General features: G+C 36.6%; 2 protein-coding genes across 3 annotated transcripts; one reads left to right on the plus strand and one right to left on the minus strand.

Moving 5' to 3' along the window:
• The first annotated feature begins 3,090 nt into the window (after positions 1-3,090).
• Positions 3,091-3,853, plus strand: LOC119766931. Of its 2 annotated transcripts, XM_038253472.1 has the most exons (3): positions 3,091-3,094; positions 3,151-3,408; positions 3,463-3,853. In XM_038253472.1, the coding sequence occupies exons 2-3, from the start codon at positions 3,169-3,171 to the stop codon at positions 3,835-3,837; spliced, it is 615 nt and encodes a 204-aa protein (XP_038109400.1). In that variant the 5' UTR covers positions 3,091-3,094; positions 3,151-3,168; the 3' UTR covers positions 3,838-3,853. The 2 variants fall into 2 exon arrangements, with proteins under 2 accessions (XP_038109400.1, XP_038109399.1); XM_038253471.1 differs by lacking the exon at positions 3,091-3,094 and having other exon boundaries at positions 3,125-3,408.
• A 2,720-nt stretch (positions 3,854-6,573) lies between these two features.
• On the minus strand, positions 6,574-7,317 carry LOC119766933 (vitelline membrane protein 15a-1-like). The gene has a single exon (XM_038253475.1). The coding sequence runs from the start codon at positions 7,268-7,270 to the stop codon at positions 6,827-6,829; it is 444 nt and encodes a 147-aa protein (XP_038109403.1). The 5' UTR covers positions 7,271-7,317; the 3' UTR covers positions 6,574-6,826.
• Positions 7,318-15,131: the final 7,814 nt, after the last annotated feature.

A 15,131-nucleotide genomic window follows, 5' to 3' on the forward strand; every position in this document is an offset into this window, starting at 1 on the left:
AAGCATACTCAGAGGGCCTTTCTTCAGGCAATCATATTCGCTAGAAGAGATTATTTTGCATCCTTGCTCAAAAGGGTACTTTCAATCCTTTTTAAAGTTCACCCGACGTCACCCTTTTAAAAGGGTATGTCAAAATCAGTACATTTTCGATACCCTTTTAAAGGGTGACGACGGGTGAAATAGGAAAAAAAGGATGCTTTTTACTTTGAGTGTAGTGTTTTTTTTGCGGATACAAACACACATACACCAGCGTTTGTTTACGTTTTGCATTGCGGCTGGCAAGCGCTCATATTATTCGGGCTTTAAGATAATCGCCAAAATCTATTACCCGCTACACTGCCCATGATTGAAAATTCGGCTATTATGCCAAATCAAGTATTCCGAGAAAAACGCGTTTAAAGCGGTATACGCACTTCGGAAGGAACCGGTCAAGAAAAAACGAAAATGGGCAGCAGCAGCAGCGCAAGCAAGTCAGAGAGCGTGAAGAAAAGCCCCAAGAAAACGCTCCCTCTCCTTTGTTCTGCTGTTCGTAAAGCTGTTTCCTGACCACTTTCCTTCCGATCTGCATACTAGCCCTAAGTGTTTAGGGAGCGTTCTATTATTACGTAACGTAGTTGTGGAAGAGGGGGGGGGGGTCGGATGCCGTGTTAAGGTGTATTCACATTATACCGCATCCGCAGCCGCAGCCGCATCCGTATAAAAGTTGACAGTACGGACGCACAGTGCGGAAACGATTTCTCCAATGCATTTCATATGCAGCCATTCACACTGTTCCGCATCGGTATACGGATCCGTACTGCGGATACGGATGCGTAACAGTGTGAATGGCTTTATATGAAATGCATTGGAGAAATCGCATCCGCACTGTGCGTCCGTACTGTCAAATTTTATATGGATGCGCTTGCGGCTGCGGATGCAGTATAATGTGAATACACCTTTACGCTCCATACAATTTTTAAAATTTGTATGGAAATTTTGTTAGGAGAAATCCGATTTTTTGCGTTACGTAATAAAAGAACGCTTCCTTAGGCTTCATCCATAAAGTACGTCACGCTAAAATCAGTCAAAATTTACCCCCCCTCCCCTCCTTTGTCACGCTTTTCTCATACTATAACACGCAATGTCACACTTGCCCAGACGATTTCTGAGCACGTGGTTTTTGGCTTTTGACAGCTGTCAGTCGTTCTAATTTCGATTCGCTAATTCGAATTAACAAAACCGCTTTGTACTGGTATTAAGGTTCATCATTCACTTGGTTAGAACTTTGCCCGAATCCTACCAGAACGCCGCGACTGGGATGAAACAGAATGACGTAGGCTAACTTTGCAAGGTTATTTTTTAGAGTGTAACAATGTTAAACAAAGTTGTAGAGGAGACAATTACAGAAAAAAATTCCGATTTCGTGTGAGTTCGTAGAGAATTACCCATGTTTTTTTATGCCATATTTTCATAAAAGGAGGAAAGCAACCCTGGCAATATTTTAAACGTTTTGATTTTTTTAGAATTTTTTTAACGATGGATATCAACAATCCAAGAATATAAGCTTGTATAAATGTTTGCAAATATTTGGTTAAAGTTTGAAGCAATTTGGATGATTTTTAGTAAAATTGAGTGGTCCATAAACAACGTAGTTTTAAAAAATACAGTATTCGGTTTTAAAACGCATGTTTCCCGTTATGAACCTAACAATATGGGTGTCAAAATTCATGGTTTTGAAGCACCAACTTAAAACTGGTCTGTGGGAATGCTTTGGTGGCCACTGGCCAACCCGGAACCGGTTACGGAGAATTTTGCGGAACCTACGGAGTGGTCAACATTTTATCAAACAAAAAACCAGCAAAACAGGATGCAAATTACAACGCATTCAAAATAATTCTCATTTATGACCACCACAAACGTATTTGAACCATCTGGCCACTTTGGAACCGATTTCAGATACCCCGGTGACACCAGGAATATGGCCAACCACAGCAGCTCCAAATTTTCTGAACTTTAAAAAAAACAGAAATGGAATCTCATGGTCACTATTTTTTTAAATCGAAAAACTACAAATATTTCGTTTAAATCAAAGTTTCGGTGGCTATATCTCAAAATTCACTATTTTTACTTCTCTTTGGCTAAAAAGTTAAGGGTTTTTGTCTCCTAGAACATAGAAAAAAATCTTGAAAATGAAAAAGTATGTATTTTGGGAAATCGTGGAAAACACTGGAAAAATTGGCTTTTTCCGTGCACCTATATTTTTTCTGAATACTCCTCAACAATACCAACAATTTTTCCCAAGACACTAAATTGATCAGAAGATTCATTAGAAAATTACAGATTTTTCAATATTTACGTACCATTTTTGCATGGACAGCTGCCAATATTGTGTGGACACTTGTATGGGTGAACCAATGACACAAAATAGCTTCTTTGGTCAAAGGAAAGGCCCCAGTAAAGTTTAAGCCAAATAAAAAAAATAATGTGAATACACCTTTACGCTCCATACAATTTTTAAAATTTGTATGGAAATTTTGTTAGGAGAAATCCGATTTTTTGCGTTACGTAATAAAAGAACGCTTCCTTAGGCTTCATCCATAAAGTACGTCACGCTAAAATCAGTCAAAATTTACCCCCCCTCCCCTCCTTTGTCACGCTTTTCTCATACTATAACACGCAATGTCACACTTGCCCAGACGATTTCTGAGCACGTGGTTTTTGGCTTTTGACAGCTGTCAGTCGTTCTAATTTCGATTCGCTAATTCGAATTAACAAAACCGCTTTGTACTGGTATTAAAGTTCATCATTCACTTGGTTAGAACTTTGCCCGAATCCTACCAGAACGCCGCGACTGGGATGAAACAGAATGACGTAGCACGTAGCAGGGCACAGCTCTATCGAGAAATTAAAAGTGAGAGTGTGTGCAACATGGAGTTAAACTTTCTGTGAAGTTGCTGTGAAGATTACCATGGCACTTTGAAAAGTTTAACTCCATGTTGCACGCACACACTCTCACTTTTAATTTCTCGATTGGTCGATCAACGTGTGTCGTTGAACATATTTTTTTTAGTATTACCCTGTGTTTTTCAAACAAAAATAAACAAAGTTTGATTTGGTGAGTTCTTACAAAGTTGGGATTTGAATCCGGACTTAATTGGGGATTCTTCGCAGAAAATCAAGTTCCACACGATGACGGGAACTTCGCTGTTTCCGTCCAGCTTCGGCATCAAGTACGAGTTTGTCGATACGGAGCTCGGCGGTGAGCCGTACCTTGGGCAGAAGGGAGAGGATGTTCCGCTGCTCTGTTCAAGGGTGTTCCGGAAGCGTAAGGGAGAGTTTCAATCGCCACGGAATGTGTTCCTGCATGGGCGGGGTGGAGCGAGTAACATAACTTGTTTGTACCGGTTTGAGGCATCCGTTGGGGAGAGGGTAAGGTGTTTGGACCTTGGATGGCGGATTAGAACTAATGGTTGATTTACACAGGTACGCATCGATCTGTTCAACGTTTCTTTCGGAGATTCTGCCACGTGTACGACTGAGTCTGATGGTCATACAGGACGGGCAAAGTGTACACCGTCGGAAGCGGATCCGGATGGTCGAGTTGAAGAGCTTCGACTGTATGACGTGCCGTACAAGGACGTTAAGATTCCGTTGGGTTGTTTCTGTGACAACACGACCAGCTCGTACAACTTTCCTCTAACGTTCGTCTTGAACTCACGCACGATGGAACTGACGTTTACTGTGACACGGTTGAACGTTTCGGATGTTCACGATGATGTCCGCGCTGACCCGGTTGATCTTCCACTCGTTGGGAGATCCACTGCTGGAGTACTAGCACGACGACAACCAGAAGATTAATCCGGTTAAGGAGTGGAAGCATAAGGTCAGCCAGGAAGAAGATGAGGAGGCCGGAGAGCCGGAAGAAGAAGGCTCTGACGAGAAGGACACCGAGTCGGGCAAATCGGCGGCCAAGGAGCAGGTCGATCCAGAGAAGGTTTTCCAATGCACTGTGGATACTGACGGACGAGCGCAAGAACGAGCTGCAGAAGCAAAAAGTTGGAAGTGCCGTGGACCGATGATCTGGATGCGATGCGGTTCTTGACAACACAGACTTTTCTGGCGGACAAGAAGATTAACGGAAGTTTTTGCCCTGGACGCCGTCGAAGTCCTCGATCTAGACCACGGCTCCATGACAATGGTCCTCTCGAATAAGTTGTATGGTGCCACAGGATTCATCCGCAACCTGCCGGTCTACCCGATGACCATGAAAAATTCCGGACTGATTATCGAGCACCTGCAAGACTTGAGGTCCGCCAAACGTTTCCTGAAGCAACTGTTTGAGAGCAAGTACAATCTTGACAAAAGTCTGTAGGTTGTCTGTTTTTTTAAACTCATCACTTATTTATATTAGGACCTCTTTGGTGCTGCGATCACGTTAGGGGCGACCCATAAACCATGTGAATACTTTAGGGGGGTTGGAATCACTTTATAAATGAGAGGAAGGCACCAACCACCTAAAGGTGGATTAAGTAACGTTTTTTCACTAAAACTCGATTTCCCAAAATACGTATTTTTTGATTTTCGAGATTTTTTGATATGTTTTAGGGGACAAAAATCCGCAACTTTTGAGCCATAGAGGAACATGGTCAAAAAATCTGCCGCTGAGTTATAATTTTTTGAAAAAATAGTTATTTTTTGGAAAAAATTTAAGTTTCATACAAAAACAAGTTTGACATTATTTTTTAATGCAAAATTGAATTTGCAATCGAAAAGTACTTTACAGATTTTTTGATAAAGGGCTCCGTTTTCTAGATATAGCCACCGAAAGTTTGATTTTAGCGAAATATTTGCAGTTTTTCAATTTTTAAAAATAGTGACCATGAGTGACCATTTCTGAAAATATATTTTTTGAAAAGTTCAGAAAATTTGCTATAAAATTGTCTAAGAGACATTGAAGATTGGACCTATGGTTGCTGAGATACAGCGGCTTAAAGAAAAAGAAACACGAAAATTGAAGTTTTCTAAGTCTCACCCAAACAGCCCACCATTTTCTAATGACGATATCTCAACAACTAATGGTCCGATTTTCAATGTTAATATATAAAACATTCGTGAAATTTTCCGATCTTTTCGAAAAAAATATTATGAAAATTTTTAAATCAAGACTAGCATTTTAAATGGGCGTAATATTCAATGTTTGGCCCTTTTAAAATGTTAGTCTTGATTTTAAAATTTTCAAAATATTTTTTTCGAAAAGATCGGACAATTTCACGATTATTACATACCATTTTTGTATGAACAGCTGCCAAAATTGTATGGAGACTTGTATGGGTGAACCAATGACACAAAATAGCATATTTGGGTATAGGGAAGGCCCCCACAAAGTTTGAGCCAAATCAAAAAATACAAATAAAATCCATTTCCGGTTTTGGTAGAGAATTGCTCAAATACATCTTATTTGACATGAAAGATCTTCTAGAATCGATTCTTAGTCGTGCAAATCAAGTTTTAAAAGAATTCTTTGTCATTTTCATTTTTGAATGTAGTTTCCATCTGAATTAAATATTTAGAATCATCAAATCATCAATCAGATTCCTTTTATTGAAAATAATTGCTATAGGTAATTCTGCAGCAGCAGCGTTTGATTGAATTTGTAATGTCAAGAAACATTTTGAAAAAAATATTTTCTAATTTCTTATAATTCTTGATTATTTTACGTTTTGCTTGTACGAAGTTTATCAAAACGTTTAATGTAAATATGCATTAAGACAGTTGCAAAATGAAATAAAAATTATGTAGCTTTACAAAAAAAAAAAAAAAAAAAAAAAAACAAGCAAAAGTTAATAGGTGACTTAGAAGTTAAAAATTACTTTCAATGCATTTTCCTGCCTTTTTAATTAAATTGAGCATGTTAGGGAGACTTGACAGAGTTTAGGGACATAATTAATCTATCGAAAATATTTTCAGAGGCCTTTTAGATTATTCAATATTAAAAATAAAAAAAAATATATAAAACGACTTACAAATCCAGCTTCATGCATCTTTAATTTAAGATGACAAATATGTTTTAAACATAAGAATTAATTTCTAAAGTACTTTTTCAGAACAACCGACATGAGTCTTTTATGTGCATAGAACATTTTTGAAAAGCAAGCGAGATTTTTTTTTTCAAAAATAATTTTAAGCAATTTTCTGAGTGTTGGAAAAACAAGTAAATCCACTTTAAAATACTTTTTAACTTCTCACACGCATCTTGAAGGATATATCGAACTTCCAATTTTTTTGCGAGCTGCAAAAAGCTTTTCCTTGAATAGTCGTTGCCGTTTATGATGAATTTAAAAATTAACACCAAGAAAATTTTATAAATTGTTTGCTAATAGCCAAATTTTAATTCGATTCCATTTGAATTAAGGTTATGCTTTCTGCTTCTCAGATAGCAGAACTATTTTTCAGAGATAGTCAAGGTGGAAATTATTCAGAAGTGGACAATTCAACCAGAAACTCAAGAAGCCAAAGGTGAACAATTCAACACCGAAACTCAGGAAACCAAATGGCAATTTTCTCAAACTTCAAATCAGCACGCTACATCAGAAATTTAACTTTCCTCATTGCATTTATTATCACACCAAGTCTTAACCAATTCTAACAGATACAAAGAGAAAATCGTAGTTCATTCCAAAGTTCATCCGTTCATCCAAGCGAACTGGTGTCACTGCTTCCGCGCCGCTCTGCTCACACTCTTTCGCTCTCATCCTCTCTTCCTCACTTGCGCTCTCGCTCTCTCATAGCTGTCGTAGTCTTTAGCCTCTCATCCGTTGCGTTCCGATTCCCAGGGGCGGTTCGAGCTTTACTCGTCGTCGCTGTCCGAGGCACGGTATCCTCCGTGGCCACCGCCGTAAGCCGGAGCCGGAGCGGCGTATCCTCCGTGGGCAGCTGGGGCGGCGTAACCGCCATGGGCAGCCGGAGCGGCGTATCCGCCGTGGCTGGCACCGTGTCCGCCGTATCCTCCGGCGGCGTGTCCACCGTAACCTCCCGCAGCATGACCTCCGTATCCGCCGTGGCTGGGGACGCAGGGCACGTGGGCAACGTGGGGAGCGCAGCCGACCAGCAGGTTAGCTCCGCACTTGACAGCCGGGGCCTTGGCAGCGTACGTGTGCACCGACACCGGTCCGTGGGCAGCTCCACCGTGTCCTCCGCCGTGGCCACCGTAGGCCGGGGCAGCTGACTCGTACACCGGAACGGCCAGCACCGAGCTGATCACGAAGAGGGCGGCAACGCAGAAGGACTTCATCTTGAAGGATTGTTTGCTGGAGAGCTGCTAGTTGATTCTGGAACACACTTGGCTACCAAAGCTGAACTGTACCTTCTACGGCCGACAACCTGCCGTTTTATACCTTAAAGTCGCGGCTCTTCAACCGAGGCCTCATCAGCCAAATGTTGTTGTGTTTGCTTCCTACGGCCCAAACCAAATATTTTTCTGCCGCAAAAGCATAACTCCCGGGGTGCGCGCACAAAAAAAAAAACACCAACATGCAAAACATTTTTCTGCTTTTCGATCGAAATTTTTATCGCGACTCAATCAAATAAAGTGATCAACGCAAAAAAGGCAAATCGATAAAAAAATCAGCCTCGGCCCGATTAAATTGATCAAATTTATTCAATTGGCACTCGCGGCAGGATGGCAACATTTTTTTGCCTACGGTCACAAACGACGCCAATTGGCAATCGTTGTCGATGTTGTCGTCGTCGAAGGTATCATAAATTGTGTTTATTGGCGCGCAATTTGTTGCTGTGCGTTGAAACCGAGCCCTCACGCGATTTCCCATCCCCTCGGCCATCCCACGCTGGGTGGGGTGAAAAGTGTGCGTTGCATGCTGGGAAATGTTCAATGAAATTGTCTCGGTTGAGAAAAGCTCTTCAACCTTCTCAAATGTTAATGGATTCTGGATAAATACATTTGAATAATTATCCTAAAATTATACTTGTTGAAATTCTTCTAGTAAACACAAAAACAGAATGCTAATTTACTATCGTTAGATTTATTTTTCAGTATTTTTTCTCTGGAAGTGGGCCTTTATTTCTACAAGATTTAAAAAAATAAAATTTAATTTATTTTTTTAACAATGAAGTTCTTGAAAAAACCATGGCTGGTTGGTGAAATTGTTGTACTCTTTAGCGCTAACGACCTAACTGAAAGTAAAATTGGAGTTCGTAACGCTCAATCGATAAACTGATATTTTCAATGTAACAATATTTTTCAAACAAAAAAAATCGAAAGTTCTTCAAATCTGCATTATAAAACATTAGGTTTTCAGTAAAATTTCTCAAAAACATTTTTGTAAATGGTTTGGGTTGGTAGCGCTAAAGGGTGCACAAATGTAACCAACCAAATACGGAAATGGGAATAATTTATTGGTTTTGATTTATGAACATCTTGTGTAATTAATGGTCCAAAATAGGCGACAATTACCCAAAAATGAATGTACCATAACCATACCGTTAAAATTATTTTTGAATTAAAATTTATTATTTGTTATGATGATAAGTCATTCAACTAAAAGTGTTTTTTTTCTGCAATTTCAGAATTAAAATTCTAATAAAAAGAGATTGGTGGTATGAATGAAGACTTTTTCATTTGAGTTTTCCTACTTTTTTAAATTAAAAATATACAAACTGATAAAGTAACCAACATTACGCTTTAAATCAGAGATGACCAAAGTATGGTCCGCGGGCCAAGTTGGATTTTATGTGGTCTGCGGACCCATTGTAGATGTATTTTCATGTTAAATGGCCCTGTGAACCCTGGAGGTTTATTAGAAACTTTTTAATGCAATTTTTGCAATTTTGCTTTATTTAAATCTAAAGATTTCTGCATATTGTGATCCTCATTAGACGACACAAATATTTTGTTCAAAAATCATTCTAATTGAACAATTTAACACGTTTCCATGTGAGTAAAAATTGTAAATTTCGTTAAAAATGCTTTGAACGTTTTCAGAAAAGATTTATAATACGTTTAAATAAAAATCTAAAGCAGAAAACTGTAATTAACTCGGTAAATTTAAAAAAAAAGGATACCATAATAATTAAAAAGTCATAATGACCGTTTATATAAATTGAGAACCAAACATGCTCTGCAAATAAAATCATTCTTCTTTGTTATTCAAACTCATGATAGTTGGATAACGAGCCTAAATGACTACCATCTGATTCAGGGCAGATCAAAATTTATTGAAATCTTAAAAATAATTGTTGGAAAATAATTTCGAAAAAAAATTGTTACTTTTTATTTTATGATAAAATTATGCCGTTGCATAAATTTTTCACAGTTTATGTCATCATTTTCTAAACATAAAAAAAAACACTTAAAAATTTCAATGAAAACACAAGTGCATTCAACAAAATACAGTTTTTTTTCAAATTCCAAAAACGATAATATCAACAAAACTGTTAGAGAACTACCGTTTTCAGTTTTCTTTAAAATAAGTTTGTTTTTCGGCTCAGCTATCAGAGAACATTTATTTTTGTTTGACGAAAATGATAAAAAAAAAATCATGGTTTTTCAACTGACAGATGTATTTTTAATCTTTTAAATTAAAATAACGTAATTTCAGCATTAAAAAACTTTTTTTACATTTGGCCTGCAAGCTTGATTTTTATTTTCATTTGGCTAGAACCCAAAAATAACAATGAATCGAAATCCTGTATTTTTTATCAGCTGCATGAAATTGAGGTACGATTTTGGCCAGAAATTACCTTTCAAATAATTATGATTAACCTATTTAAATATTTGTTTTATAGTTGCTTAAAAAGTACTTCACTTCTTAATTTGAAGAATTTAAATACGATTCCCTTGAGTAAGTTTTACTGGTTAATAATTTCTACACAAAATATTTAATAAAACATGATTTAATTAATGTTAAATTTAAATTAATCAGTTTCAAAATTTTCACCACAGAAAAATGCAATATTGACCTAAATTGGCCACAGTCGAACCACTTGACCGGAGTCAACTTTCCCCTCATCAGTCATTGCCCTGGACACAACCCCATAAGTTTGGTCCTTCTGATTTGCGGTTAGCCAGATATCATCATTCTTCGTGGCTGGACGAGAGTTCGAGAGTGAGTTCACCAACCCCTTGTGGTTAACCACAAATAGTGAAACTACTTTTGCGGTTCATCCATAAGCTGCAAATGTGTCCCATTTAACCATTGCTTACATGTAATCAAGACACATTTGCGACTCACCTTTTATTCATCGACAACTTCTCGACTTTGTATTCTGAGGTTGATGAAATTGCAACCGCAAATAAACCGACTCCCTCTAGAGCAGGGAACGTGGAATAAATATGAAATCAAACGAGCTTTAAATTTAAACAGTTCACTCAAAGAATAATAAAATCCTCTGTTTTAACATCATTTTCCACACAGCTGGAAGGGGTGAGGGTGTGTTTTTCCTAACGAATCGTTTATTTGCCCTCCTCCCTGCTGCTGCTGCTGCTTGTTTTTGCTAGTCGGTGTGTTTATTTCCATAACATTATCCTTTCGTCGTCTGTTTTTCATCCTGCGGCCAGTTTCTACGAGGAAAATATAATAAAAAAGAAAAACCGTTCAATGTTGGTTGAAAGAAGAAAAAAAGCACCAGCCTCAAACGAGATGCGAATAAAATGAACCCGCTCATTATTTCCTTGAATTTATCATAATTTTCATATCATTACGAGGCATGAATATAAAACAGCCGCCCCTGTCGAAGGGCCGGTCCCGATCCTGCTGGAAGGTTTCAACTTTCCGACGAGTTGATTAAAGGAAGCTGCTGCTGAAAGTTGCTGATCATGATCGTCATCACCGACCAGCAGTGGTGGTGGTGATGATGCTTCATGACGAAGAAGATGGATAATTGAAATGTACATTGCATTTACCATCAGCAGTGAAAACTCCGCTGGACAGCATTAAATTTTGTGTTTTACGCTTCTTGAAGCGAAGCTAATTTGTAATTAACTTTATCTTTATCGTGTGATTCATGTTTAACTAATTTTTTGTTTTTCTCTTTCCCTTTCAGGATTGTCGTGATGATTCAAATCAACCTGGCGTGGCTAGCATATAATGGTGAGTAAGTTGAAACTATCCTTGATAGTTATATGTACCCAGATAGCAGATAGCAGACAGATAGCAGTACTAGTTATCAGTTTCAAAAATTGGATGAAATTACATCTCAACACCCGTAGATTACCTCTGTGTGTTCGAGAAAAACGCTAAGAAAGTTTGAATGTTCGCTCTGCGCAAGGCTAAATGTCAAATTTAAAACGACTGGTTCATCAGAATTTTAAAATTAAAAAGGACCTGTTCTGCTTCAAATCTCGGACACTAAGTCATCAAGACAATTGATATGTTACATAACAATTTCTTAGAATTCAAGGAAATCGGAACCTTTACTTTCGCTTTACTTAGAACGCCTATGGGACCATCCATAAACCACGTAGACACTTTAGAGAGAGGGGGGGGGGGGGGGGGGGGGGTCGATTGTCCACGATCCATACAAAAAGTTGTTTTTGTATGGACAATTGTCCACGGGGAGGAAGGGGGGAGGAGGGTTGAGATTCCCAAAAAAGTGTCCACGTGGTTTATGGATGGTCCCTCCCGAGCAGGGGTAAATAACACGGGAATACCAAATTTTGGTATTACTTGGGCAAATAACAGCGACCAAAATGTGCCCTTGGTTGCCCAGTAATAGATGGTAAAATACCATGAAATCATACCAAAAGCTTGTATGTGGAAGGGCACAACAATACCATACCATGTTATTCCAAAGGTAAAATAATACCACAAAATAAAATCATTTCAATACCAAGTTGAGGTCTTCTGGATTTTTGAACATTGCTTGAATACCAAAACTTGGTATTGTCATGGTTTTATTTTTAGGTATTCCCTCGCCCTTGGAAAATCTTATTTTGGTATTCCTGTGGTCTTCCACAAACATGATATTGGTTTGATTTCATGGTTTTTTACCATCTATTACTGGGCAACCAAGGGCACATTTTGGTCGCTGTTATTTGCCCAAGTAATACCAAAATTTGGTATTCCCGTGTTATTTACCCCTGCTCGGGAGGGACCATCCATAAACCACGTGGACACTTTTTTGGGAATCTCAACCCTCCTCCCCCCTTCCTCCCCGTGGACAATTGTCCATACAAAAACAACTTTTTGTATGGATCGTGGACAATCGACCCCCCCCTGTTATTTGAACAAGTAATACCAAAATTTGCTATTTTCATACCATTTTTAGTGCAGCAGTTGCAGTTAGTGAAAAAAACGTAAATGATCCTTATGCAACAACCAAATCTACTCACCTGATGATTCCATGTTGTTTTTAGTGATATTCTTCACCACACCGAATTATTAAAATGAAACTGGATTGAAATTCACCGAAATTCAATAATCTGTTGATTGACTCGTTTTTCAAAGTATTTGGTTATCCCAACATAGAAAAATTTCAACGTTTTTGAAAAAAATATTAGTGGGTATATCACAAAAAAAATTAAATCAGCTTTAACATTTTTGGGTTTCAAGTCATTTTAGCGCAAAATAAATTATCTCGTCAAAAATTTAAAAAAAATCCATAGTTTCAGAGAAAATTGATGAAACCTTTCAATACCAAAATAATACCAAAATGTGGCATCCTGACTTAGAAATTTTTCCACAATGTCAAGTCATTTCTGTAGGGGGTATATCAAAAATGTTTAAAATCAAGTTTGAAATTTCCGGGTTTCAATGAAAGCATTCGCTTTGAGACATCATTTTAGCGCAAAATTAATTATTTTGTCAAAATTGGTCAAAATTATCCCATAGTTACAGAGGAATTTGATAAAACATTTAATACCAAAATAATACCAAAATGTGCCATCCTGACTTAGAAAATTTTCCACAATTTCAAGTCATTTGTGTAGATACCCCCTAAATGTTTAAAATCAAGTTTGAAATTTCCGGTTTTCAATGAAAGCATTCGCTTTGAGACATCATTTTAGCGCAAAATTAATTATTTTGTCAAAATTGGTCAAAATTTTCCCATAGTTTCAGAGGAAATTGATAAAACACCTTAATACCAAAATAATACCAAAATGTGCCATCCTGACTTAGAAAATTTTCCACAATTTCAAGTCATTTGTGTAGGGGGTATATCAAAAATGTTTAAAATCAAGTTTGAAATTTCCGGTTTTCAATGAAAGCATTCGCATTGAGACCTCGTTTTAGCGCTAAATTAATTATTTTGTCAAAATTGGTCAAAATTTTCCCATAGTTTCAGAGGAATTTGGTAAAACACTTTAATACCAAAATAATACCAAAATGTGGTGTTCGACCATTGACAAATTCTGCAATTTTGCAATATCAAAACAATACCTTAAATTGGTATGATACCACATTTTGATCTTGCATAATCCTTAAGACAAATTTTTAAGGGTCCAGGAATACCAACATTTGGTATTGATACCAGAGAAAGGTTTACCCATGCTCGGGCTATCAAATGTTTCATATATTAGGAAAACTCATATTTTGATTTGCTTTGTTATTTTGGCATGGATTACAACCTCCAAATAAATTTTAAATTCAAGTTTATGTGAATATTCATCAAATCACACAGTTATGACAATTATCATGCAAACTTATATCCCAATAATGTATAAAACAAAATGAGGTGTTCAGATTTTGAAGCATCCGGGAAACTCGAAGTATGTCGTTATATGTTCTGTAATATGACATTTTGAGATTTTCTAAATGTATTTATTTTCTTGAAGAACACAAACAAAATACAGTACAGAGATAATAAATCTCACACAAAATATGGTATGGAACAAAAACACAAGACAAGACAAAAACAATGTCATCACAAGAAAAACAAAAAAAGTTTCTAAAATATTGACTGAATCAATCGAAAAGAGTTTGAATGGCTAACACGTAAGAATGTACGGTTTTCAACATAACATTATTTTTACTAGTAAAAGCTAAAATCTTTTGTATTTCACCCTCAGGACCCATGGTTGCTTATAACCACCAATTTTGACAACAAAATACTTTAAAAAATCTACTGCTAAACCTTTTTATTGCTCTTCCAATTTTTTGATTAGAAAATCAGTTAAATCTGGAAAATTTATGATTATAACAAAAAGACTTTCCGAATTTATTATGGCTTTTCGTTTTCCACAAAAAGACCACAAAAGACCCGGGGTTCGTTAAAGTGGATTGCTTTGCTTTATGACTGTGTGTACCATAAATATCTCATTGTCAAGGATTTATTTTTTTTAACATAACTGTTTATCTTCATATTAATATCATTTGATTGAAACTAATTTGTACGCTTTTGACTGCTTTTTATTTGAAATTTTTAGCTAGTTTTTCTTAAAATTTCCCTTTTGACGTTCTTTGTGGTTCATGAATTGCCCGAATGCGAGGATTTTCCATGATTTTTTTTTATAATGAAACATCATTCTATATGGGAAATTCGCTGAACATACAAAGAAAACCTTTCAAAGCACTTTTGTAATTTGAATTACACGTGAAGAATGCATACAAACAAATTTTGTTCAGGCATTGAAATTTTTGTTTTTTTTTTTCTCTCAGTTTTACAACTTTGTAGAATATTGCACCATTCTAAAAATCTACTGAGCAATGCTACAAAAAACGCGTTATTTCAAAATTAATTTTTGATTGTTCTAAATTTTCTTATTTACTACAAATTCAAAAAGTTAATTAAATGTTCCAAAATCCCAAAAAATCAATGGACAAAAAAATATTTAATCCAGAAATTGTTCAAAGAAAATTCATACTGCATTAGACAAAGTTTATTCTTTTAAATTTTAATTAAAATGGAGCATTTTTTGGATTTATACAAATAAGGATATTTGAGACCACAGATCGGAAAAACGTTAAATGATTTAAATAAAAATGTTTCATCGTCTGAGTTAAATAAAAAATGACATTAGTTCTACAGTCCAGATTCGATTATCTGAAGGCCTCGGAAAAATTTCACTTCGGATAACCCAATCACGAAAAAAAAATTTCGTTGTCTAATTTTTGTTTGTTGAGCATAGGTCATACCTAAACTACGCTAAAATAATTTCGAATTTTTAAATCCAAGATGGCGGCCAAAATGACGGTGAT

The sequence above is a fragment of the Culex quinquefasciatus genome, chromosome 2, assembly GCF_015732765.1.
Source record: "Culex quinquefasciatus strain JHB chromosome 2, VPISU_Cqui_1.0_pri_paternal, whole genome shotgun sequence".
In the NCBI taxonomy this organism is placed as follows: Eukaryota; Metazoa; Arthropoda; class Insecta; order Diptera; family Culicidae; genus Culex; species Culex quinquefasciatus.